A 27,167-nucleotide genomic window follows, 5' to 3' on the forward strand; every position below is an offset into this window, starting at 1 on the left:
TCTGCAGTCTGAGCTGATCTAATGAGTAAAAGAAACAGCTGGACAGATGAACAGATACTGTATGACCCATATTTGCACACACACACACACACACACTCGTATAGGATGATATCTAACACTGATGTGAAGTGTGAATCCACTCTTCATATTAAAATAAACACAGAGGTCAGTGAGTGTGTCATCTGAGGTCACATTTATAGGCATGAATAGAACTTGCCCTTAGCGTTACTTGCTTACCATGGAATCATCCTGATTCATCTGAATTAAAAAAAAAAAAAAATCCCCTGGATTGCGGCTGTTACTTAACCCTGACGTCAATTCTGTGTTGGTATCTTGGTGTACGTTGCTTCACCTGTTGTTATAAGGTGCGCCTGCTTCTCTGATAACATCCATTGTGTGAAGAATGCTGTTGGACAATAGGCTGACCAAACAAAGGCAAAAGAAGTTAGCTAGACACTATATACACTAGTTTGTTTTAAATCTCAGTCAGCCCAGTCCACTTAATTCCCTTTTTTATTTAAACATTTCATGGTGTATTTATTTATGTAAGTATATATGCTCAGTTTTTCTTATTCACAATAGGCCAAATACTCATTTGTATAGTCCAGTGAATTTAAAAAAAAAAAAAAAAAAAGTCCCCTGACAACATTCAATCACTACTGGGCATGTTATCAGAGGACGGTTGACAGACAATATTGAAATTAGAGGAGGTCTTTTTATTGACATTGGTTTGACTACAGCATTGCAGCAATGACAGACAGTGACCCACATACAAATCAATGACACTATAAGCAATATGAGGAAGAGATTTGTGTGTGTGTGTGTGTGTGTGTGTGTGTGTGTGTATGTGTGTGTGTGTGTGTGTGTGTGTGTGTGTGTGTGTGTGTGTGTGTGTGTGTGTGTGTGTGTGTGTGTGTGTGTGTGTGTGTGTGTGTACAAAATAAATCACAGCTCTTGAACCAGCGAGTTTTATAGTGAAGCCCGTTAGTATATCAATGAAAAATTATGACGGTTAGTGAAACAACAATTGATTGTTGACCCCCATTCGACTTTTTTTGCATTTTCATGTTTCCAATCAGAAGATGACGACGCTCCATGTTCAGCACAGGTCCGATCGACAGCAAGAAGTCTCAAAGTCTTCTTTGCACTCTGCTGCGCAGCTTTTGGTAAGTTGATTTCCTGTGAAAATAATGTGCTACAACTGCAAGGTTCCGCTTTTTTTTCTAGTTTTCATTGATTGGGAAGCGGTCCTACAAACCTGAGCCGACGGTCTTGCAGAATATTTGGTTTTCCTCGCAATTCACCCAGTTGTCACACATATTGCCATCGTCACACGAGTAGGAGAAGCACCTGAGTGTGAGCACTGCTTACCAAACAGGGCAGATAAATAAAGGGTTAGTTCATGAACGATGTGGACACAGTAGCACCCAAACTACAGGAAATCATCACATCATTTTGTGGTCTGAACCTGACTTACTTTCAGCCAACGTAGAATTGAAAGTTGGCAAGATTATTTTTTTCCTCACTGATGTGGTCCATTATGAATACCCACATCAGTTACTAAATGCAATGCTTCCTTAATGAATAAAGATTTTCTTCAAAAATTATTCAAGCAAATATTTGACTTGACTTCATAATTTATGTTAAATATGTGTATCTAACATTACCATAATTTGGTTTTAACTAACATAAATTAATCAAAAACACGAAATGTTTTATTGCCAAATGGTAAATACTTTTATTCTGTTAAACATACATAAACGTAACGACATAAAATTGTGTGTAACCCCAAAAATCTTAACATTAAAACTTAAGGTTTGAAAATGAAAAAGTCCCTCCTTTTTTTTCGTTCAGCATTTAAAAAACAAACATTGACTTTTATCACATCTAACTGTATTGTCTTAAACACACAAAAGCCTTTTGTTTGATTAACCTTTTAGTGGTAAATATGTAATTGCGTGGAACTGTTTAAGATTTTTAGGTGTAACGATCAAATAGTGCCTCACCTTGAGTGCTACACAGCAGCAGGAGCAATGTTGTGAACAGCATGACCTTCATGTTGTCTTGATGGTGTTTCAATGTAGGCAAGTCACCCAGCTGCAGCACTTTTATACTGTCACATCATCTTCTTAATCTCTAATTCACTTCCTTGTCTTCTAAATTCCACTGTACTTTCTTTTTCTAGTCTATTGTCCACTGACGGGAATCTTGAATCAGATACGAGCTTTCGTGTACGTCCTTTCATAGGAATGAAGTAAAGAACAACAAGAACTTGGGTGTGATTGAAACCAAAATATTACTTGCAGTTATCAGTGTGGCACGGCATTACAAATATGTTACTGGATGATAATAGTGCAATGTCTGAAATCATCCATTACCCTTCTTCTGCAATTGTCACAACTGCATTAGTCTAAATAATGACATTTTACTTTAATAACAAAAAAATAAATGACTTTAAACAAGACAATTAGACCTTTTAAGTTGAATTCAATTCTTAAATCATTATAGAGTAACAAATGCAAATAAATAAAATAGTATTAATACCAATTCTTAATTCAAAAAAAATAAGCTAAAGATTGTCATTTAATTGTTTGTGTCCTTATATTATTAAAAAAAACGTTTTAGTGGTGTAATGAAATAAAAACCTTGATAACAATATTGGTGTTTTAATTATTGGTGCAGAAAATAGGCATTTTCATTGTCTTGTTTTACAAAAGTAAAAGCATGATGCTTTGAGGAACTCAAATTCACCAGCCCAGTGACATCTAGTGGCAAGGAAAGGGCAAGTGCAAGAAGGTGTACAGATTTTTGTACATGTATTCATCATGAAACAGTTTTCTCACTTATGTAGAGTGCACCATGATTTTTACACAATTTCACACACGCATTTTTCACTTCATGACAGTATTTCATGACAGTCACTATTTCTTGTGTTTTGTCAGAAGAAAGAAATGAGCGAATTAGGACTTATTTGTATTGAAAGTTAAAGTTCTACATTTGTAACACTATCACAACAAGTTACAAAGTCAAAATTAAAGTACTAAGATGCCAGACTGGTTTTCTGGTGTTTGCCTGTGGACAACAAATAGAGATTAGCATAGCTGCAGTGGTGGTGAGTGGTCCTGAAAGTACTCGCAAGCACTTACTGGGACCCTTCAAACTTCCTCTCTCGATAAGCGGTGCCGTTCTTCAGGATGTAGAGTAGGATCATGTCACACAAGAACACTCCCTGTTCAGTCCAAATTTGCATTATGTCATGTAGCAAAAACAATTTAACAAGAAACAAACTGATAATAAAAAATGGCTGCAACTTACCACTCCCATTAAAGCTAACCCTGAACCGACACTGATGGCTGTAGGGACAATATTGAACATTCCAGCCTATAAGAAAAATGAAACAATTTATTAATCCTGTTCTTTCTTAAAATTGCACGTTTTTATCACATTCATTATATTTTGACAATAGACCCTTTTATGACTGTGTTAGCTAGAGCCAACATGAAACTGATGCTGAACAGAAGTAAATATCGATATTTTTATGTAGACATTTTTTCATGTCATGTGTTTTTGGTTGCCAAAACCGTAAAAGCAAAAAACAAAAACTATATATATACATATATACATATACGTATGTATATATGTATTGATTTTGGTCGACAGGTTACACCCAGTTGTATTTTCCTAGTGAAATACACCTCAAATACAGCCCATGTGTAAATAACCTGTTTTTTGTATTTATTTTTGTAAATGGTAAAAGTAGTGTAAAATGACTTCATGCATGCGTGCGACACCAACACATTTTGCTTACCTTCCCATTCACCATGATGTTGAAGCGGACTCCATAGAATTTGTACAGAGATCGGTAGCTCTCACCGGCTGAGTTTTTAAAATAGCGAGCGTGTCTGTTTAAAAGTAAGAATCAAACAATTAGCAAATATTCAAATGTACAACTTTTCTTAAATTCTAAACAACCTAAAATTGAATCCTGTCGCAATGGTGTTGGAGGCGGTGATGTCCTGCCGAGTAAATGTGTACTGCGGGTGGCACTCGGAGTAACCTTTGTCGAGGTCACAGTCCCACTGGATCTGGATGCCGATGGAGCCACCCTAGTGCAAAGCAATACGTCTATTTAGTGGTAGACCCAAGTACACGATAATAATACCGATAACACGAACAAATGTTGCCATGTCATTGAAGTTGTATCCTGCTCGCGCAGTGATGTCTCCCAGACGGAAGATGGGGCAGTAAGGATGGAGCTTCTCATCATATCTACATTTCAGATAGGACACATCCGTTGTCTCCAGAATGTTGGACCTTAGAGGACAGAGCACGCTGGTACGGTGTAGTTCACTCTTGGATGCTTTGTATTTGATGTGTAGGATGAACTTACTTTGAAAATTTGAATTTGGGAAAATGTATAAAATTCTTGATGTAGATGGTGAAGTTTTCTGCATTTGTCAGCAGAGACCTGTTACAAAAGAGGAAGTCAGTTTTGGTTGATCTATTTTTGGAAGCTGGTGACATGGCATGTGAATGGTTGTTTGTCCACAGCCAGCCCAGGTCTGCCCTACTTCTCGCCCAAAGTCCCCTGCTTAAGTTAAGAGGGCAAGTTCTACAGGTGGATGTGTTTCGATGCCTGAGGAAAGTTCAATCCAATAGCGCTCACTGCAAATAATCCAATGAAAGCAACAAGCTCCTTACTGTGGTTTAAATTTTCTTTCAACAGGACACCAACCAAAGATTTCACAGGTTCCAGGCGCGTTTTCATCCCTGTGTAAGCATCGTCCACTCATGAGTCCTTCGGCAAAAAAAAAAAAAAAAAAAGAAAGAAAAAACAGGAGAATTGAACTTGCTACAGTGCTGACTCCAAAGGCCATTGACACTGAAAAGAGTGACGCAACAAGATGTCATCACTAATTTTAGCTGGTAATAATATGTAGCTTCGAAATTACAGTGTGAAAGATCGTTTACAGGTTCGATTCCACCTCTGTGTGGAGTTTGCATGTTCTCCCCGTGCCCGCGTGAATTAACTCTGAGCACTCCGGTTTCCTCCCACATCCCAAAAACATGCTTGGTAGGCCAATTGAGCACTCCAAATTGCCCCTAGGTGTGAGTGCGAGTGCGGATGGTTGTTTGTCTCTGAGTGCCCTGCGATTGGCTGGCAACCGGTTCAGGGTGTCCCCCGCCTACTGTCCGATGACAGCTGGGATAGGCTCCAGCTTGCCCGCGATCCTCGTGGGGACATGCGGTACAGATAATTGATGGATGTTCCATCTTGCCATGCAATCTATCTAGCACTCTTCAAATGTCAGATTTTGACATTTTAAATGTTGTTAATGTATTTTTCCTCACAAGCTATTCATCAATTTATAAACACAAAATTCAGAATATGTATAACCACTTAAAACTTTATAGATTTTTTTTTCTAAAAAAAAAAAAAAAAAATCCGATAACCGATTAATTGGCCGATATCAAAAATGTCACGAAAAGCATTTTGACATTTTAAATGTTGTTAATGTATTTTTCCTCACAAGCTATTCATCAATTTATAAACACAAAATTCAGAATATGTATAACCACTTAAAACTTTATAGATTTTTTTTTCTAAAAAAAAAAAAAAAAAAATCCGATAACCGATTAATTGGCCGATATCAAAAATGTCACGAAAAGCATTTTCTCTCTTTTCAGTTTGCTCAGCTTCTGCTTTCAAGTAGCAGGCATTTACTTTTGTGTGTCACTATACACCACTAGGATAGATACTGTAAATGAAGAAATACACAATATTTGCAAATAATTATCATGCACTAATTAATAGGACAATTTCTCATGGCACACCTGATGATCTCTCATGACATGCAAATGTGCTGACAACCTCATTGAAAATCACGGTTGCTGTGCGGAGAGATGGTATGTATTGCACAATTAAATGAAATACAAAGTAGTCTGAAACGTAACATCACTCACAAGTAGAGTTCATGTGTATTTTCTTTATAACCCCAAAGGAGTGTTGAACCATAACACTGAGGGATGTCCTACCATGACCAGACACCACGAGCTTTCCCTCTTGACAATCCCCGTCTTGCTGACAGAGTCCATCCAGCACTTTGGGGCTCTAGGAACAAACACAACAAGCACCTAGACTATCAGAAACTTTCAGGGATTCACAACTCGTTTCAGCCTGCGACTCACATTTTCACATGATTATGAAATCTTGACCCACTTTTACATGAGTCAATCAAGTACAGTAAAGAAATATTTGGCTTAGTCTGTACATGTTCAACAAAAAATGATATACTTTGTAAGTAATAGAATGACATAGCCTGGCCACAAAATTAAACATTTCAATCGCTGAACACATTACTCATCATTACTTTTTGTCCAATATTAGTTGATGTTTTGGCAGTTTAAGTTTGGATTGCAAAATTTGGTCCTTGATCTGAAATTCCTAACAAGGCAAAGCAACCCTGCTTTGGAGCCGTAGCGCACTTTGCCCTTGCAAATTAGCAACTGTGTTTAAGTGCCACACCACTTTGTGTAACTGCAGTTTGATTTATAAGAACATAACTGAGTAAGCAGACACAAATGTACACAAGCGCTGCTGTATCACACTGGTACATGGTTTTCTTGGCTGCTGCAAGAGTGACGACAGTGACTGTGCATGCCGGGAACCTTTTAGAAATGTTGAGCTCAGTATTAAAGTAATGAAACTAGACTAGGTTAGCAACTTTAGTCGCGTTTGCATGGAGCAAAAGAACAACATTCACACAAGCGGGCAAAATGCTGCTCCTCCGCATTGAGAGGAAGGAGCCAGATGAGGTGGCTCGAACAGTTTGGAGCCTTGATGTAGAAGATACAAAACTGTTTAAAAATGTAATAATTAATTCCCATGTTTCAATGTCATTTTTCATTAATAATTTAATTATTATAATTTAATTATTGCCTACTAGCCGATGACCGCTGGGATAGGCTCCAGCACGCCTGCGACCCCCGTGGGGACAAAGCGGTACAGAAAATGGATGGATGGATGAATGGAATTCAATTACAACAAATTAATCAATTATTTCATTTTAATGTTAAATGTATAATCAAATTATTTTATTTTACTTTTTGATTATTTACAATAAATAGATTGATGAATTATTATTACTGTTGTTATTACTTAATTAGTTAAATCAATACAAATAAATGAAAATATTAATTAATTTTAATCAACCATTTTTTAAAATAGACACTAAATTAATGCAACAAATATTACAGGATAATTAAAAGCTCTGATAGCTGGATTAAGGAACAGAGCAAGACATTTACTTTTGAGGGTCCAGAGTGTTTGTTATATGGCAGCCTCACACTCAAGGCTGTCCGGAATAGTTTCCAGATGATCAAGCGTTGAGAGAAGTAATAAAGCAGGTTGAAAGTAAACACTCTTTGACAGCTTGGCACATGCACGAGCTGTGAAGAGTTATGAAGAAAGTACAGTACCTTCCTTGGTGCATTGACTTACATGGCTGGATGGAGGCACAAGCTACTAAAATAGGTAAAGACATAAATTTCTAATCATAAATTTCTATCAGTCCGCCGCTCCTATAACAATGAATTCACATTAATTTCTGAGTTGCATAATGTGTATACATACCGTATATACAGGACAGATGAATTTCAATCATCTAGAATATTTTGGAAAACTCTAACTTTGCTGTCGAGAAGTGATTGAATTAAAAACATAAGTGAAATATTCATACCTCAGCACAGTATCCCAGCTTCTGATTGGGTGTCTCTAGGAAATTAGTGACAACAAAAAGAACAGCTTCACCCTGTATGTAAAGAGCAATGAAGGTCATCAAAACAACAAGGAGCATAGACATCCTTGTTATTTTAGAACCTAAACTGCATACATAACGGTTTGACTAAACTTTATCCAAACCATTTTTTGAGCTTATGATGAGCTCAATTCCTCCTGCCTGAGGGTGCGTGTGTTTTTACCTGTGGAGGGATGACGTAGTCTTCTGGTCCCCACATCAGCAAGCCTGACTCGGTGGTGTTGGTCATCGAGACCCCTTTTAGTTTAGTAATCACTGTGCTTTGGATGGCCTCGTCTTTTTCCTGGTAGCCCTTTTTGCTTAAGAAAACCCACCTGGGGGCAAGGAAAAAAAATAAAAATACTGAAATTTCCTTTTAATTCAAATCAAAGCCAGTACACAAATCACTTAACCTGGTGGTGGGATGTATGTATGGATGGATGGACGGACAGACGGGCGGACGGACGGACAGACAAGTGTCTCACTTACCCTATAATGTAACCGATGATAGATAACTGGATGAGTCTGTACAAAACCCCGACTGTTTTATTTTTGGCCACTATGTATTTTTCCGTTCTGTAGTCCAAAAGGGATAAAAGTCGTCCTTTGCACCCATTCGCAGCCATCCTGCGAGCGTCTTCGCGTAAGGTGTTGCTGGAGTGGCCCCTTCTCTGAAGTCAGCAACTCGCTCCTGCCTCATCACTGCAACTGCCTACTGGTTATGACCCCTGGCTATATGTACAACTCTCCCACCCACCACCACCTGCACAGACCTGTCTTGTATTTTTGTTCTGTGTGATGTTTTGAGGGAAGCGGGTGAGGTTGAGCTTTATTATTATACCGTTACGACATCCCCTCATACCTGCGCAGGTAATCAATATGCTCACGAGTCAGTGCTTGTTCAAATTTAACAATAACTCAAAAGAGGGGGGGTAAGAAACATTTGAACTGGTAAATTTTGCTTCAAATTTTCTCTCAATAATTTATTTTAAGTGTGGTAATTACTGGACGTAATTTGTTCCGTTTTCTGTGCATTGTACGGCTCACGAATGAACTAGATCGGCTTCCGTTGTTTTTTTGTCCACGTGACAAATGATTGACCAATAGGAAATACAAAGGAATAGTTTGCGGAAATAAATCGTAAGCGTGCCTTTTCCGAACGACGATCGGTAGTGGCAAAACACTTTTATACCGCAAAACGTTTTAAAGTTTTTAGGGCACGGCAGCAAACCACATTGTTTATTGTTTTGTATTACGCTTGGTAATAACTTACGTACCAGTAATGTCCAAATCGACAGCGAAGCACCCGAAAGAAAACGACTCAAAACAATTGCCAATCTATAAGCATAAAGCTAAACTGGTACAGGCGGTGAAAGAAAGCACTTTCTTAGTGGTCACCGGTGAGACTGGCAGCGGAAAAACGACGCAGCTTCCACAGTATTTGTACCAAGCAGGTATCGTTTTACCGTTATTGTGATGTAATGTGTTTTACATTGTGATCGCCATCCCAGGGCTAATATATGCACCAGTTTAGTTTACGTGGTGTGTGATGTTTTTCTTTGGCAGGTTTTTGTAAAAATGGCAAAATTTGCATCACCCAGCCACGCCGGGTGGCAGCCATCACCGTGGCACAGAGGGTTGCCCATGAGATGCAGTGCACTTTGGGAAGAGAGGTGGGCTACCAAGTGCGCTTTGACGACTGCTCGACGCAGGTGAGCGACCACCTCAGAGCTACGCCTTGCAGAAAGTGTTGTGAGACTAAGTTATGTGATGTTACAATATCATTGATACAGGACACCGTGTTGAAATACATGACTGATGGCTGTTTGCTCAGAGAGGTCCTGGCAGACCCTGGACTGTCTCACTACAGTGTTGTGGTTTTGGATGAGGTCCACGAACGAAGTCTCAACACCGTGAGTCACCACATCCTCTTGAACGCAAATTTTGAATCTGCCCTTGTTTTTTCTGTAGAACATAATAAAATTAATAATAGTAATGAGCATCTTGAGTCTTCAAATGTTCCATACACTTGTGTCTTTTCATTGCAGGACATCCTCCTGGGTTTACTGAAGAAAGTCTTTTCTAATCCAAATGAAGCTATGAAGGGCAGAGCTTTCCCAGTAAAGGTGGTGGTGATGTCCGCCACCATGGAAACAGACAAACTTTCAGCCTTTCTTGGTGACTGCCCTGTATTTACTATCCCTGGAAGGACTTTTCCTGTCACCTGCACGTTGGGCACTGCTGTGGGACCTAAAGACCTTCAAAGCACGGGCTATGTGAAAGAGGTACCCAACTTTTGATGCAACTAAGTGTTATGATATCTTATGGGTAAAATAGAAACAGCTCTCAGTATGGGTTTTGTTAATCTTTTGAGCCTTATATTTGTAATTACATAATATTTAGTTTGAAGTCCAAACTGTACCACTTCGGAGGTTCACCTTTTCCTTTCTTTCTGCCAGTGTCACTCCAAAGTACTGTTATATTTTGAAGATCAGGATTACTAATGAAACTCTTGTTGCTCTCCAGGTTGTGTCTGTGGCCCTGGATGTTCACACCAGTGAGAAGGCTGGCGATATTCTTGTGTTTTTAACAGGTCCGATACAATCATTACTTGAATCATTCATATAAATATGAAGACATCAAACTGTATTGATCTTACTATGTTTGACAGGTCAAGTGGAGATCGAACGGGCTTGTGACTTGCTGTTTGAGAAAGCAGAGTCTATAGACTACCGCTATGATGTACAGGACAAAACAGTGGATGGGCTTCTTATTTTACCCCTTTATGGTTCCATGCCAACTGGTAAATATATATATACAACAGCTGTCATGCACTTTGTTCTATTAAGCATATGAAATATAATATTTTCTCTGGTAAATACGATGGCACTTTGACGAGTTTTCGGTGTAGTTTTTTTTTTTTTTTTTCTCTGCACTCTACTGTCGGTCCTATATTAAGTCGTTTTGCACTGGCCCTGTATATCATGATGTGATACCATAGGTCTCAATTATTTAAAAAATAAATATTTATTAATGTTTAAAAATATTTGGGTAGAGCCCGAGAAACCCTGGACTACTCAATAGTGTCGATCAGCAATCGATTTTGCATAAAATGTAATATGTCTGCCGGTTTATCGGATCAGATATGTTCAAAGTCACTTAGTACCTTTGTATGATCCTTCTTTGTCCTCCTCACAGAACAACAGCGGCAGATCTTTCAGCCTCCTCCTCCGGGAATAAGGAAATGTGTGGTGGCCACCAACATTGCTGCCACATCTCTCACCATCAATGGCATAAAGTGAGCGTGCTGCTTCTATTTATCCGTTTCAGTAATGAGCCATTTAAGAACGCCATTCAAGTTGCCATGTTGTATTTTCAGGTACATCATAGACAGTGGCTTTGTGAAACAACTGAACCACAACTCCAGGGTGGGCATGGACGTTTTGGAAGTGGTGCCAATTTCAAAGTGAGTTATACCTCATGATGGGTCAATCTTTCTTTGCCAGCAACCATAGACTCATTTAATTGGTGATTGTCTGCCGTTAGGAGTGAAGCTCAGCAGAGAGCGGGCCGAGCTGGAAGAACCTCAGCCGGCAAGTGTTTTCGCATCTACACCAAGGAATTCTGGGAGGAATGCATGCCAGAATATACCATTCCTGAGATCCAGAGGACGAGTCTGACTGCGGTGGTCCTCACTCTCAAGTGCCTGGGTGTTCACGATGTCATTCGGTACACTTAATTTGTCTACTCAAGGTTCAAATACATTCGGTTCTGTGAGAGTGGTTGACTTGATTTCAAACTCATATTAAAAGACTACATTACAGATGATTTAATTTTAAAAAATTCTATATCTACGTATCACCACAACATGCTTCCTTGACACCAATTACTACTTGTCAATTATCCAGAGCTTCCGTGACATCTCGTAGCCATAGGAACGAGCACAAAAGTTATGCATGCTCCCTTAGGTGCTCAGTCAACTGCAGTCTCAACAGTTGCTGACAGTTTACGTTGTTTAGCCATGGTCTTTTTTTTTTCTCCAAAGGTTCCCCTATCTGGACCCGCCAGAAGAGAGGTTTATCCTGGAAGCGTTGAAACAGCTCTACCAGTTTGATGCTATCGACAGGTTTGTTTGTGCACCCTTTGCCTTTTTCAACTGAGTTGGTTCTCACAAGAGACTTGTTGTCTGCCAGGAGAGGTCGAGTGACTCTCCTGGGGGAACTGATGGTGGAGTTCCCCCTGCAGCCGGGCCTCACCAGAGCCCTGCTCAAAGCCGCCTCACATGGCTGCCAGGACCTTCTGCTTCCCGTGGCTGCAATGTTGTCCGTAGAGAATATCTTCATCCGGCCTGGTAATGTGGTATTCTGTATCACGTGTCAACATTGCAATGCATCTCAACCGTCTGAAGCTCCTCAACTCAATTCGGCAGGAGCCAACCAACATTTTTTGGTGAAAAAGAGCTTGTACTTCATCTTGCCTGCTTTATGCTCATCTAGGCCATCCTGAGAAGCAGAAAGAGGCTGATAAGTGTCACAGAGACTTGGCGGCTAGTAGCGGCGGTGTAAATGACTTTGGTACACTTCTTAGTGTGTTTCAACAGTGTAAATCCAGGTACTGTTCATAAAATGAGCATAGCTTCTTTGGTCTATTTCATGTTTATGTAATGGTTTCCTTACTCCTGTATTTTCCAGCGAAAGACCGTCAATGTGGTGCAAGGAGAATTGGGTCCACTGGAGGGCGCTCAAGTCTTCTTTTAGTGTGGAGACTCAGCTTCGTGACATCCTCCTCCGCTTGCAACAAGTATTGTTAAGCAATTATTTGAATACATTACCCGGAGCAGTGATGCCTGTTATCTTGTATTAATTCCGTATTTATCATTTCAGAGGAGAGATTTCCCTATGGATAAATTTGATGGCAATAAGAAGGAACTCTTTAGACGGTGTCTGTGCATGGGATACTTCACCAATGTTGCCAGAAGGTAATATTTGGATTAAATGCAAATTAAAGGCTGTTTTTTCATTTTCAGTAGAAGCTCAAAGGTTGATGTTTAATTTTCAATTTGTTCAACTTTCAAATGAAAATTTCCCATTGAAATCAAATTATATTTGGAATCATTTCTTCCAAAGTCTAAAACTGTCCCCACTATTAAAACCTGATTTACCTTGTTTAATTCTCATAAGTAATTAAATGTTCTGTTGCTCAGATTAAGTGGAGTGTAAAGTAGTGTTCTCTATCAATTTATGTTAAGCAGGACTAAAACACTAATTACTCACTTTTTTTTTCTGGCTTTTTTTTTTTTTTACCTTGCGTAGATCTGTTGGCAAAGTATTTTGCACAATGGATGGTCACGGGTCCATGGTTCACATTCATCCATCATCATCGGTGAGATTATTAAAAATGCTTGCGTACCATGTATTAAACTGTCACGGTTTATACTTAAAATGATGTCCTCTGTGACCTTTTTGTTCTCAGTCGTTTGAGAAGGAGATGGAGCTGGATTGGATTCTTTTCCATGACGTGTTGGTGACATCACGAGTGTACGTCAGGACGGTATGTCCCATCCGATACGAGTGGGTGAAGGATCTGCTGCCTAAATTGCACGAGGTAGACGTTTATGAACTAAGCAGCGTGGCCAGAGAAGAAGTCACTGATGAAGAGGTTACCAGGTGGGAGACGAGGGAGGCCGCCAAAAGGCAATCAGGTCTGTAGGATTGTTTTTAAATCCACTATATTTTAGGGAATTGCCACTTTCTTGCACGTGTTGAGTGTTGCCATTTTATTTCAGAGATTTCGGCTGAGGATGCCTTGAAGAAAGTGGAGAAGCGAAACGATGAAAATAGTGTCAGTGATGCACGCGTTCGCTATCTTCAGCGGAAGCTGCAAAGACAACAGAATAAAGTTATCTGAGAATGTGTTTGTCATAATAGTGAGGAGAAAAAATGTACTGGTTCAAAGACAGTACATCACATTAGTAGGATAACAAATGCAAAAATACGTTGCCATATGCATGGATGTAATGGACCCGATTTAGTGTCCAGCAATTTTTAATTACATCTTGACTGTAGATATTTTTTATATATTTTTTTAATAAAGCATATATCTTCATACATTCCTTCCATTTGTGAGGTGCCTGCTTTATTCATTTGGTGACATTGGCTACTTTTGTTGACATTTCAGCTTTGCTTGATATATGCTCTCTGGTGTAAAACATTAAAAATTAGACTTTATCTCTGACACATTAATCATCCATTTACTAATGTGAGACCGGCTTTTAATAAATGTTTTCAATCATGCAGGCCTAGAGTAGTTCATAATTTAATTTTAGTCCCTAGCTTGATTGTGATTCCGTGCGGTGTGTGTGATCCCTCTACTGGTGGAAAAAACAATTACATTTCATGTTTTGTCACTCACACCGTAAATGCGGGAATCGAACTCACGGTGCCGGCACACATGACAGGCGAGTGTACCCCTACATACACGTCCAGGTGATCGCTCGTTTATGGCCTCCACATACGTCACTTCCGACGAGAGCCTGCGGAGCTACTATGCTGCCTGCCTGCTCGCTCACTTGCCTGGCTGGGAGGGGACGGAGCGGAGGCAGGAGACACGCTCGCCTAAACCAACAGAGACGTGGTTTAATATGTCCACGAGTTGAATATTATTTATAGCCGTCTTTTTACGCTCTCTAGTCCACCAAATCGCCCCTCTCTCTCTCTCTCTCGCTCTCTCTCTCTCTCTCTCTCTCTCTCTCTCTCTCTCTCTCTCTCTCTCTCTCTCTCTCTCTCTCTCTCTCTCTCTCTCTCTCACTGGCTCGCTTAGGTTACAAACCGAGCACGCCGCCGCCGCGCTGTTATTGTGAGGAGAAAAACAAGCTAGTCGGCTAAGCTTGTGTGATCATTGACAGAGTTCAATACACACAAGCAGAGAGTGATAAACGGCGGAGGGCGGTTTGCAAAGCCCTACTCGTGGAACTCCTGGAGAAGTGGGAATATTTCTTAGCGGAGGTAAGTAATAAAGTGGGGAAGAGTGGGCAAAAAGACCCGGCGTGGTGGTAGTAATAATAGAACGGCAGACAAGTCAGGAGGCTAGCTCGCGTGCTAAAGTAGCTGTTAGCTCGGGGTGCTATTGTGGTTAGCTGCTTTGTTTGTTCGTAAATGTCACGCACGCCTGCCCCGGAGGCCAGCCTTGCTGTGTGGGAGAAATTTGTTTGAGCGTGGGAAGCAATTTTCCGCCTTCTGGACCCTAAGCGACACTGTTCTCTGACCCGTGCTAGCTTAGCTTTTAGCCTCCACGCTAAACGGTTGGGGACGTGTTATGGTACTGATATGCGACATGCTTTTCACAAGTTAATTACAGCACTCATTTACTCGCTTAGCCGTACAGGTACAATCCGCACTTAAATCGACTTTCAAGAGTGATCGATAATCTATTCTTGCTGCTTTTAGTCAAGTCCTGTTTTGTCACGACGACGGCAAAAGTTTTGTTGTGCTCCATATGTTTAATAGTGTAAAGTCACGCACCCTTTGCCCACATTATGACTGTGAAATTGCCTTTAAATAAAATCTCCCAAACTGGTGCTCTATTAGAAACAATTGTTTTTTCCGTTGGATTTGATTTATTTTTCAAGATACGAATATGAATTTGCACAAACATTCAGAGAAATATCAGATACATTATTTTGATTTATTGACATGAGAATTTGTATTTCCGTTTTGCCAGGAAATATACATTAACCATATTCGTAAATAATAAAGTTTTAAAACGTTTCTCGTAATGTGGCAAGTAGCTGTGAACGTTCTCTTCTCAAATTCATAACAAATAGATTCAGAAAAACAAATAATTACTAAATCACATGACCTATTCTGCTGTTCATTCAGCTCTTCTCGCAAGCAATATTCTATTTGCATTTGGGATACACCTACTGATCGGCCGGCATCAGAATCGGTACAGATTTAATTCATTTTAGGAGATCTCTGATTGGCCGATTCCTGACAATAATCTCCACCGATTTCATCTCCTTCTACAGAGGGATGACAAACACAGCCGCTTGTGCACTTTCAATTGCTAAACGGTAAGAAAGCAAACACATAATGAGCACATTCATACACAAGCTGCTGATGACCACATCTCGCACTGTTATTCAAAATGCCGACTGGCTAACGGGTTAGCCAATTAACAGCCAGACAACTTTATGCACTCCTTCACTGGCACCCATGTCACTCACCAGGCTAGGCCTTTGGCTGTAAGTCACAGATACTACATTAGAAAGTGAGTAAACAATACCAAGTGCCCAAAAATCATGTTACATGCACGTTGTGTGCTTAGAGTCATTTTTGTTATTCAATTACTTGAGTAATTGCTGCTACAATTGACAGAACACTCAATTGTAAAAGTATTCATTAGCTACGGTCCTCGTACAGGTGAGGCAAGCCAGCCTCTGTGAAAATGCGTATTTGCCGCTTGGGTCAGACCTACGATGGATGAAAAGTCTCCATAATGTCCATAAATCAAGTCAGGTATTAAAGGGCACGATGTGCGTTGGACTTCTTTGTTGTCAAAACAATGTGAAAACGATTCAGCTTGTGTTGTCCCTTTCAATTCAGGAATAAAGTCACTCATTTGACAACACGTCTTTTCCAAACTACGGTAGCTCCATATTGTCCGCTGCCATGTTGTTAGTGTCAGTGGGAATGCACTTTGAACTACAGCTGCGAAAAAAAGAAATCAGTTTGGAAGAAATGACAAACTCAAATTGCTCAATGAAATTGATTAAACACCCAGCCCTAACCTACTTATTGCATTTGATGTAAATGTGAAAACACATATTGTGGCAAACATTAATTGGAAGCCAGTAACATTGCATTTAAAGTCTTACTGGCACTGCTTGAATAATATTAATCTACTATCTATAACTTGATACTGAGGAAAAGAAGGTAGATGAGGTATCAGCGGTGAGCACTTTCCCATCATGTTGACGTAAATGTCAGATGGTCAGATAGCAAGGAGATGACGTGCACATTTCAGCACTTTTCTGTGTTGTGGGCTGGTGGCGAAACACAAGTCAAGGTAAGGACATGATTGCAATACAGTACTTTAAGAGTGCTAACCCGCAATTCGCAGAAATGTCCTTTGTTCCAGGAATCAGATTTTGCTTGATGTGTTCACATACACCTCCCCTGGTTGAACTTTAACTCGTTTTAGCACAACCTGACCCATAGAATTAGCAGCTCATACTCAGTGTTTACCTCTCTGTTGTTTTGAGTTGATCCCTGGTACCCGCTGGTATTGTTTTGTCGTGCTTGTCACGGTTACCATTGAGCAATTTGCATAATATGCACTTTTTTGAGTTGCCATTGCTAGCCGATTTTATGCATGCTAAAATCCAACAATGATGTGTTGAAATTTGGAGAGAGTCCATATGTTGAAAGAAGTAACAATATTTTGAGAAATATAATATATGTGAATATGCCAGGCTCAAACACTGGTACCAGCAATCCTCTTGTTAGATGTTCATGCCATTCTGTTCTCGAACACGCATACATGAACTTTTCTGTCAATAATGATGACAAGGTGACTTAAGTTCTTTAACTGTGGTATTTTTTTTCTCTGTCCTTTTCCTTTCCAGGCTTTTTGGACAAGTGTCGAATCTGTGTCAACGTCACCTTCTGGAGCGGTTAGAGTTTAAACAGTTTGCACCAGCTGGTCTGCCGCCCCCTCCCAACCCAGACAGTCTTCTGCCCCAGCATGAATGAAGTCAGCGTTGTGAGAGAGGGATGGCTCCACAAGAGAGGTACTGTATCGCTAATGCTACTGTGTGTTCCCAACGTTGTGAATTTCTGCCAAGCTTGCTCAGCTCTTATGGGCCTCTCACTGATGAGTGACACACAAGTCAGTCTTAATAACTGATTTTCGTGTATATTTGTGCTAACACAAAATCCTGAAACCCTTTTGAAACCGACAAACATGAATTGCGCCCCACTTTTGTTTCCTAGGTGAGTACATTAAAACTTGGAGGCCTCGTTATTTCATCCTAAAGAGCGACGGCTCCTTCATCGGCTACAAAGAGAAGCCCGAAGTATCCAGCGATCACAGCCTGCCACCTCTCAACAACTTCTCCGTTGCAGGTCAGTTCTGCATCCTGACCGTTGTTCAGCTTTGACATGTGTCCTGCCATGCTTTGGTGAACCTCGCCTCTCATCTTCTTTTCTGGTGGTTCTGTGCGTTGTAGAATGCCAGCTGATGAAGACAGAGCGGCCCAGGCCCAATACATTTGTTATCCGCTGCCTCCAGTGGACTTCAGTCATTGAGCGCACCTTCCATGTAGACAGCAACGAGGAGAGGTGGGTTTAAAAAGCAAACTGCCATTGAGACCAGTTAGAGTTTCAATAAGTCCTTATAGTGTCCAAATGTTTATTTCACTACCATACAACCTTTAGTAACTGTGCTGGCAATATTCTAAGTAACATTTGAGCCTATTGACAGTTTTGTAAGCAGAAGGTCTACCGACAATGCACCTCTTTAAGTCACATTCGTCTAGAAATGGCCCAAAATTCATGTCACGCTATAGTATATGGGTAATTTGTGACTGCATTTCATTGGAGTCTTCTCATTGGGCAAATTCATAACATTGAATACACCGTCTTTACCGTGCACCGCTAGTAATAAATATAAAATAAAACCATCCAGTAATGTGATTGGGGATGGGCGATTATGACCTTAAAATGACCTTAATAATAAAATTGCAATTTCTCTATCTCCAAAAATCCCATTTCTGGTTTCAATCAATTTGTTTTGCTTCAATAAAAAAGAAAGCCAAATAAACGACTGTGACATCATTCAAAATTGACCGTTCGAACGCACCCTTATAAAACCTTCTCAATAATTGACAATTGAATTGGCAATTGAACATCCAAATATGTAAAACAATAAATTGGGAACAAAAACAGGTGCTAGAATCTAAAATATTAGTAAGAGTGTTAAACATCTTTTAACAGATGCAACACGTCTGCCGTGTGTGTCTTCCACACAGCTACTGGCAATAGTCTCTGACTATCGAGTCTCGGCTGCCTAAATAAATTCACACCAAAACTTTCATAAACAATTTGTATCTAAATTTTATGAGCTTTAAGACAGTTGCGCAACAAGAGTTGAAGTTCCACTTTAATCTAATGGAGGATGTTTGTGTTGAAACCACGATCCTATCTTGATTTTACCATTGACAAAGTTATCTTGAGAGTTTCAAGTTTGAACCATAGCGGAACGCATGCTCTCGGCCTAAATGAATCACTGTTCTTTAAAGCCAAGGAAATCCATTTTAGAGTGTGATAATTACATTTGTGCTCAAAATGGAATTTGTGGCCAAATTAGACAAGATTACGACCAAGTGGGCACTGTTTATGTAACCTTTGCTAAGTCTTTAAATAACCAACATGGCTTGCTGAGAAATTTTGACAGGTTTGTTTTTTTGCAGTGTATTTTTTTTCCAACTGAGTTTCTTTTTAATGCTTAAATGTATGCCATGATCAATTTCATAATACATTGATTATGGGGACATTCACTATCTGAACATGAGGGGACTTTGTTTTCCCAATGTGTTGATGTGCACTTTTGTTTCAGGGAAGAATGGATGCGATCGATCCAGGCTGTGGCAAACAGCTTGAAGAGTCAGCAGCAGGACGAGGAGCCCATGGAGATCAAATTTGGCTCACCGAGTGATAGCAGTGGCGCAGAGGAGATGGAGATTGCCGTGTCCAAATCTCGCTCAAAAGTGGTCAGCTCAAATTTTATTGAGCTTGTGTTTTCAAGCTTCTTGATTCACACCTCACTTAGGGATTATTTGAGGCGTAAATGTGAATTGACGTGTTTTGGTCACTCTGGCTTCTCTGTCATCGTCTCAGCAGACCATGAGTGATTTCGACTACCTTAAGCTACTGGGCAAGGGGACGTTTGGCAAAGTGATCCTGGTGAAGGAAAAGGCTACGGGCATGTACTACGCCATGAAAATCCTCCGCAAAGAAGTCATCATCGCTAAAGTTAGTGCTTATTTTTGTTAAATGTTTTATAAATACCTGTGGAAAGGGTTTAGAACATGTTTTACTGTCCTAAATGTTCACTTTGCTGTTGAGGAGAGCTATGACAAATGAATCCAGTTGGAATCAATCATTCCATCGATAACTGGTTGTGGTCGAAAAAACAGAGGGGATGGATTTTTTTCCCTAACCCTACTGCTGTGGTAGATTATTCTTATCCTACCAGTATACATTAAATTTGTTTTTGCTGTTGTTTAAAAAACATTTTTATAAACCAATCATTTTTCCTCAAAAGGCCTTCACACTAATCAATCGCACACATCATCATTGAGTTAAACAGGTTAAATGTATAGCCTTAAGTAAACACAAAAATAACAGATAGTGTCCTAAATTGACCATAATAACCTTCACAATGTCGTGATGTCAGCTACCACTCTGTCATTGTAGATGTTGACCACTACTAGTGCAGCACAATTAAGGCCAAAATGATAATCATGATCATTTTGATCCGTGTTGTTTTTTACAGCACTACTTTTAAACAAACAATAATTGTTTCAGTGCAAAATGAAACTTTAAAATGACTGCATAATCGTTTTTAGAATAAATTATAATGAACAAAAATGAGTGGGTTGTATCAGGAAGGACTTCTGGTGGAAACATGCAAGTGACTCAGTCTTCCTTCTGACTGAATAAATATGCTTTTATCTAGTTTAATGTCACTTGCCACCATGGCCACAACAACAGCGACTCTCAGCGTGATGCTCCTCGTCTCCATTTTTGTCCCGTATTTTTTTTCTCTTGCCATAACTCAGCAGGAGCCGATTGCTTACTATTTAGGCAGCTTATTGAAGCTCCTGGTGGATTCAATTAATTGTGCAGACCTTGAACTTTCCCACCACATGCACTGCCTGCTCAGCTGACGTGGCATTTGTAAAGTTGAAGTCAACGGTCGAGAAAGTGCTATGCATAACATTTCACTTTGATTCCCTATAATTGCATTCAAAAAGATGTTGAAGATGAGTCCAATAATATACATTACAGGTCATCATGCCATTTTTATTTTAACGCTACATTATGTAACTTGACATTTAGTGTATTACTTATAGTTTGCATGTGTGCTTACGCTTGTACAAAATGTATGTTTGCTTTAGGACGAGGTAGCGCACACGGTGACAGAGAGCAGAGTCCTCCAAAATACACGACATCCCTTTCTCACAGTGAGTTACCAAACACATTTTGTTCCCCAAAATTCAGCGGTCGTTTCTAATCTGAATGATGCTGTAATGTCAATGTTTTCCCCTTTCCACACAGACACTAAAATATGCTTTTCAAACAAACGATCGTCTATGCTTTGTGATGGAGTATGCAAATGGAGGAGAAGTAAGTTATTCTTTTTTCCTCACTTGCACTTGTGTCTATGAAGTATACCAGAAGCATATTCATGCAATGTAGGGACTTATGATTTGTTGTATTTGGTACATTCAGTGTCATGTCTTGGTTCTTTTGCAGCTCTTCTTTCACTTATCCCGGGACCGAGTGTTCACAGAAGACAGGGCCCGATTCTATGGTGCAGAAATAGTATCGGCACTGGAGTACCTACACTCATGCAATGTCGTTTACAGGGATTTAAAGGTAAAGTGTCACACTGCCATATATTTTCCACCTTGATAAGGAAGTCATGCGTTTGTCCAAATGTTGGTTGGATGGCTTCTTTTTATAGTCAACAGACGAGCATTTGGCAAACTAGGGTCATAGAAATGTTTTTGTGTGCTCAAAAAAAATCCTTTTACATGCTTGAAATTGTGACATACCCTAAACTAGTAAATATCTAGTTAAAGAATACATTTAATAACATGAATGCACTCGCAAAAGTGTTCCGGATCGTCCATAATTGTCCGTAGCGTGTAGTGTTCCGTAATTATTATTATTATTATTATTATTATTATTTTTTTAAAGTCCAAAGTTGGCTCATAGCTAACTATTTGACTTGATCTCGATCGCTGCTCGTTTTAATAGTCATATAGAGTTGTCAAATTTAATTATTCGATCAAGTAATACTTATATGCTGTATACACACACTGCGCTAACAAGGTCCTGTGATAATGTTCTTAATAAAATGTTAAAAATATGTGAATTCAAACAAATTGTTCTGGAAGTGAATTTCAAGGTTGACAGTTTTGTACATAGATTTTTATTAGCCAGATGAGATCAAGCGTATTATTACCATTAATATTATCTACTGCTGTCTTTGACGCATTGTCATGGATGCTGTCCACTTTTTTGTAACTTAATTAAAGAGTAATTTGACTACTTTCTTTTTTCAGCTGGAAAATCTCATGTTGGATAAGGATGGCCACATAAAAATAACAGATTTTGGCCTGTGCAAAGAGGGCATCACAGATGGCGCCACCATGAAAACCTTCTGTGGGACTCCTGAGTACCTGGCACCTGAGGTAACACGCATGCTCAACTTGACAAAAGGTTTCACAGCAAAACAGTGTTTAAAAAAGGATCTCCTGACCAAATGATGGAGTAAAACTTTGAGGCATTCTCTTTACTCTGACAGGTACTAGAGGACAACGACTACGGTCGCGCTGTGGACTGGTGGGGACTGGGTGTGGTCATGTACGAAATGATGTGTGGTCGCTTGCCCTTCTACAACCAGGACCATGAGCGACTCTTTGAACTCATCCTCATGGAGGAGATCCGCTTCCCCAAAAACCTGGCTCCTGAAGCCAAGGCGCTGCTGGCCGGCCTGCTCAAAAAGGATCCCAAGCAGAGGTTTGTCCACAGCCTCAGCCTCCCTTATTGGATTGCATATCTCAAAAGCTACGGTCCTGTTAGTGTGACTTGACAAAGGTACGAGAAGTGTACATTGGAATCTTCTAAGGGAAAATACAACCCATTCTCTAGTGCGGATCGACTTCTCATTTCTTTCATTCTTCTTTAACCATCTGATTCCTAATGCACTTTTCTTCATTAAAGTTGCCAAAGAGTTGTAGCCTATCTCTGCTGACTTTGGGCAAAAGGCTGGGGGCAACCTTGACTGGTCAGCAGCAGTCAGTCCACACTCAATCACACCTATGAACAATTTAGTGTCTTCAGTGAACCTAAATTGCTTGTTTTTTTTTTTATTTTTGGAGGGAACCTGGACAAAACCTACTCGAGCACAGGGGCATAGTATTACAAGCTTCACACAGGAAAACTGGATATTTGAACCTCTAACCTCAATAAAGTGGAGCAGATTTCCTATCCAGTAATTAAAAATAGGAAATGATAGAATGTGAATTAATTCAAAATGTTAGTATTTTGTTATGTATAGGAAAAGAAGGTCACAATTAGAAATATGATTTGAAAATGATTTGGTTTCATTTAGTGGGATTACGATTCCATATAGTACAGCTGCATCTTTTGTTATGTTTATTAATATGTAACAAGTTACACGAAAAAGCAGTTCAAAGCCCAAATTATTCACATTAGTTAAATTTAAAGCCACAGCAGATTCATCAGTACAATCAAACTGCTTTATACCTGTTTGTGCATCTCATAAAAATATACTCGAGCACATTTTGGACCACAGCGGATAAGCATTGATATCACTCATAACATTCTATAGCAAAGTCTAAAATGTTATTTTTCATCTAAATATTTTAAGGACTGGATAGATGGCATTATCTTTTGGCTACACAGATGCAAGATGATGCATCTGTCCCCATTTGCTGCAGTGCAGTACGTCAATAGAACTTAATTAGTTTTGCACGACCTTCTCTCTCATCTTGCCTTCAGCCAGCACCTACGCAGTAAACCACATTATTTAGGCTTTGTTCCTTGATTTGTTTTGTTCGCATTTACGGGCTATAAACAAGGACGTCATTGATTGTTGTTTTGGAGGCAGTTCATCGTTTTTCGGGAACTAAAATAGCGTCAGGGTGCTCTGCCCGCAGGCGAGGAAATTACAGATGAATTTGTCTCAAATTGGCCATAACAAGGGAACAGCACATTTTAAGTGCGTTTATTACACGAGCTGCGAAATCAGTAGGTAGTGATTGCATTGTTTTTACGTTTGCCTTGTTTCCAGGCTTGGGGGAGGACCTGATGATGCCAAAGAAGTGATGACACACAAGTTCTTCACCTCCATCAACTGGCAGGATGTCTTAGAGAAAAAGGTAACACAAAAGGAAAGGAAGGGGCACCGTTTTTCACCTTTTCAGTCCAAAATACTGTCAATGTCAACACTGCTTTGCTTGCTCTTCTGCACAGCTCGTTCCACCTTTCAAGCCCCAGGTCACCTCAGAGACGGACACGAGATACTTTGACGACGAGTTCACAGCACAAACTATCACAATAACCCCACCAGACAAGTGTAAGTATACCTGCGTCACAAATTAATGTAGTAGCATTGTGTGAGACGGGATGGTTCCGTAGGATATCCAGACTAATGCAAAATACAAACAAGAGTAGCGGGAGAAGAAGAAATAGTAAATATTAGTTGCAGAAGCTTCTTGTTATTTGCATTGTGGAAAATATAATATTTCAAAATAGATGTGCTTTATCTACTTTTAATTTGTTTGGCTTTGTGGCTCTCTCTCCTCCAGATGACACTTTAGACCCAGAGGACTCGGATCAGCGTACACACTTCCCCCAGTTCTCCTACTCTGCCAGCATACGGGAATAGTGGCTCAGACCTTTGACCAAGCAGGCAACAGGCAGGCTAACACACAACCCAAATCTCACGTTCACACTTGCACTGCTGAGGACAAATCGAATGACACACATACGCACAGTGGCACAAGACACATTTTCATCCGGTCTTTTCCCCACTCACCTCCACTCACCCAACATGCATACAGACACAAATGCACTCACAAACCAGCAGAGAATCATGTACACAGTGAACACGGACGGAGGCTCTGTGTATTTGCGAGTGATGGACCTCAGTGGGGTTAGATGTGGACAGATGGGCAGCTTTGTCTCCAAACAGCCTCTCAGGGGGACCCCTGCTGCACTACACTGGGCACACTTTGAAACCAGGTTATGCCAGCAAGTACCAGCTCGTTACCAGCCGTAAGACACACAGCCCTGACTCGTAGACTGCATCATGTGTAGACACCTTATATTGACACAATTTTTAAAATCAGAGGAATGGGAGCAAGATTAGGTGGTAATTGACCAATTTTAACTTCATCAATTGATTGGGAGAGAAATTAGGTGATAATTGACCAATTTTAACTTAGAGTGTTACAGTTTTAAAGATAAAGCCATATTTCTGCTATTTTTTTAATAAGTGCTCTTTCTGGAACTTGCTGTTACAAATCAATTGAGTGTGTGTGAGTGTGAGAGAAGATGGGGGTAAGGTTGCCATTTCTGTGGATGCACTGCATGTGTGTCACGTCCGAATGAATGTGTGAGAGAACCTACGAACAATTTTATTTTGTAACCATCCGGTTTGTCTGATTTCATGGATGCTGGAACACGGGCAAGCAAGGACACTACACAGTGATGGCTTACTTAAGGGAACAAATGTTATTTATGGAAAAAAGAAAAAAAGCGAGCGGCTAAGTGTTAAATTGAAGCTTTGACTTCTCTTGCATGGCTTTTTAAATTGTATTGCTTAAAAAATGGTGAGACACTCGAAGGGCCCATGTAGCTTGTGTGTTACAATCACTCAGTAACACGAACAAGTTGAAGGCCACTTGCCCGGTGTGTTAAGAGAGACAACTTGACCTCAGCCATTCACCACCATCAGTCCAGTCATCTTCACTGCCAGGCTTCATTCAGTTTTCTCCCATTTTTTTCTTCATAATTTCAGTGCAAGTTCTTTTTATTTTAATTTTAATGATTTTAAACAAGCCATTTGAATGTTTTCATGTTTAAAAGCAGGAAGTGTTAATATTTATAATACCCCCCCCACCCCCAAAAAACACACACAAAACAATTGACTGACTTAGTGGATGTTCAACACTTCAAATAATTCCACGTTAGATGTTGGTTTTGTGTTTTCTGGGAAATTGTGTCTCCCAAATACTTCAACCTCTATCTGTCTGGAGCATGGAGCTTCAAAACAACCAGATGCCACATGAGCTGCTCGAGCAACCGCAACACAGGGGCATACTAATCATTGACCCCTTCTACACTTGTATTTTTATACCCTTGTCCCATGTCGATCTTCTGTATAAACAGCACCGGCATACGTATAATTGGGGTGGAGGGCAGGTCTACCCAGCAGTTTACTGCCTTACCTACGCCCAGCCTACGTGTTTGTAACGAAAATCCGCAGTTGTGCTGAAAGCAATTATTGCTGTCTGACAAGTGTTCTTTTTTTAGCACACCAGACACAGGCGCTGTTGCAGGCAATATCCTGCTTCGCTGGGTTCTGTGTGAAAGGTAAATGGAGATAAATGCCAGATCTTCTCTAAGGGCTCTTAGCAGGATCTCTGTAAAAGAGTCCCGTTTCAGCTGATGTATAATTTAGTCAAATCAAGTTCTGGCCAGATTTTTTTAGGAAATTGTGCTTATATTTTATTCTTTCTGGAGAACATGCTGGCTAAAATTTGAACTTTGCTGAAGGAAAATCAAGTCCCTTTATTTTTGTTTGTATGTCATTCTTTGTGTTTTGTTTTCCCCTTCTTTTTGTCCATATATTTCTAAAGAAAAATTGGAAAATGTTATGTTAAGCATACATTCTATAAAATATATATTAAAATGTTTTAAACTTTCTTTCTTCATTTTCATTTTATTGGTTTTCTACGGTGGCCCCTGAAGTGCAAGACAACAAAAACTAAACAACACAGCATTTTTTTTAAATGAACAAAAAAACAACACAACAGCAAATGAAAAAAACACTACAAATAGTTTGAGAAAACATTTAAAACTTAGATTCATACACACAAAAAGCTAAACTCAATAGAAAATGAAAGGAATAAAAGCAAAAGATGAACACATCATTAAAACAAAAAATAACAAAATAAAACAAAAAGCATATACAGCAGCAAATAAAGAAAAATACAAACTAAGCACAAAGCAAATCAAAAAGCAATCAACAAAAAAATTCAAAAACGCATCACATCAAATTAAAAAATAAATAAAACACTGACAACCAAAACGTTATGTGAGGGAGGTCAGACTTGTTGCTGATTGGATCACTTGTTGAGTTTTCATTATTTTTTTCTCAACTTGCTGTCATAGTGGGTACGTTATATTTGTTATTTATTCGTAGTTTGTTATATTTAGTTATTTGTTGTTGTGTTTTGCACTTGAGGGCCACTGTAGATTTTCACCGACCACACCTCACATTTCAGCTACTGTTTTTTTTTTTTTTTTACATATTCATTTAAAAATAATG

The 27,167-nt window shown here is 39.6% G+C and overlaps 4 protein-coding genes across 5 annotated transcripts; 2 read left to right on the forward strand and 2 right to left on the reverse strand.

Annotated features, from left to right (window-relative positions):
- Positions 1–695: 695 nt before the first annotated feature.
- LOC148395112 (uncharacterized) lies at positions 696–2,171 on the reverse strand. The gene is made up of 3 exons (XM_088381080.1): positions 2,007–2,171; positions 1,259–1,363; positions 696–1,179 (listed from the first exon to the last, which is right to left on the reverse strand). Exons 1-3 carry the CDS (start codon positions 2,056–2,058, stop codon positions 1,100–1,102), a joined length of 237 nt encoding a protein of 78 aa, XP_088237206.1. The 5' UTR covers positions 2,059–2,171; the 3' UTR covers positions 696–1,099.
- Positions 2,172–2,650: 479 nt separating this feature from the next.
- LOC148395113 (P2X purinoceptor 5-like) lies at positions 2,651–8,570 on the reverse strand. The gene is made up of 12 exons (XM_088381079.1): positions 8,286–8,570; positions 7,981–8,131; positions 7,740–7,811; positions 6,037–6,112; positions 4,702–4,798; positions 4,391–4,468; positions 4,176–4,314; positions 3,973–4,106; positions 3,809–3,902; positions 3,316–3,381; positions 3,147–3,229; positions 2,651–3,072 (listed from the first exon to the last, which is right to left on the reverse strand). Exons 1-12 carry the CDS (start codon positions 8,420–8,422, stop codon positions 3,033–3,035), a joined length of 1,167 nt encoding a protein of 388 aa, XP_088237205.1. The 5' UTR covers positions 8,423–8,570; the 3' UTR covers positions 2,651–3,032.
- A 328-nt stretch (positions 8,571–8,898) lies between these two features.
- Positions 8,899–13,908, forward strand: dhx40 (DEAH (Asp-Glu-Ala-His) box polypeptide 40). Its single transcript, XM_088381078.1, has 17 exons — positions 8,899–9,250; positions 9,363–9,508; positions 9,590–9,709; positions 9,845–10,081; positions 10,323–10,389; positions 10,468–10,599; positions 10,995–11,094; positions 11,176–11,262; positions 11,343–11,525; positions 11,842–11,922; positions 11,990–12,147; positions 12,293–12,407; positions 12,488–12,596; positions 12,680–12,774; positions 13,109–13,178; positions 13,269–13,497; positions 13,582–13,908. Exons 1-17 carry the CDS (start codon positions 9,079–9,081, stop codon positions 13,701–13,703), a joined length of 2,223 nt encoding a protein of 740 aa, XP_088237204.1. The 5' UTR covers positions 8,899–9,078; the 3' UTR covers positions 13,704–13,908.
- A 444-nt stretch (positions 13,909–14,352) lies between these two features.
- On the forward strand, positions 14,353–26,542 carry akt2 (AKT serine/threonine kinase 2). 2 transcript variants are annotated; one of them, XM_088380960.1, is made up of 14 exons: positions 14,353–14,800; positions 17,422–17,586; positions 17,789–17,920; positions 18,025–18,136; positions 19,413–19,566; positions 19,694–19,828; positions 20,977–21,042; positions 21,137–21,205; positions 21,335–21,457; positions 22,150–22,278; positions 22,392–22,606; positions 23,904–23,991; positions 24,086–24,188; positions 24,421–26,542. In XM_088380960.1, exons 2-14 carry the CDS (start codon positions 17,541–17,543, stop codon positions 24,498–24,500), a joined length of 1,452 nt encoding a protein of 483 aa, XP_088237086.1. In that variant the 5' UTR covers positions 14,353–14,800; positions 17,422–17,540; the 3' UTR covers positions 24,501–26,542. The 2 variants fall into 2 exon arrangements, with proteins under 2 accessions (XP_088237086.1, XP_088237087.1); XM_088380961.1 differs by having other exon boundaries at positions 19,697–19,828.
- The last annotated feature ends 625 nt before the right edge of the window (positions 26,543–27,167 follow it).

The sequence above is a fragment of the Syngnathus floridae genome, chromosome 7 (assembly GCF_059516105.1).
Source record: "Syngnathus floridae isolate MCC-2025c chromosome 7, RoL_Sflo_1.0, whole genome shotgun sequence".
Lineage (NCBI taxonomy): Eukaryota > Metazoa > Chordata > Actinopteri > Syngnathiformes > Syngnathidae > Syngnathus > Syngnathus floridae.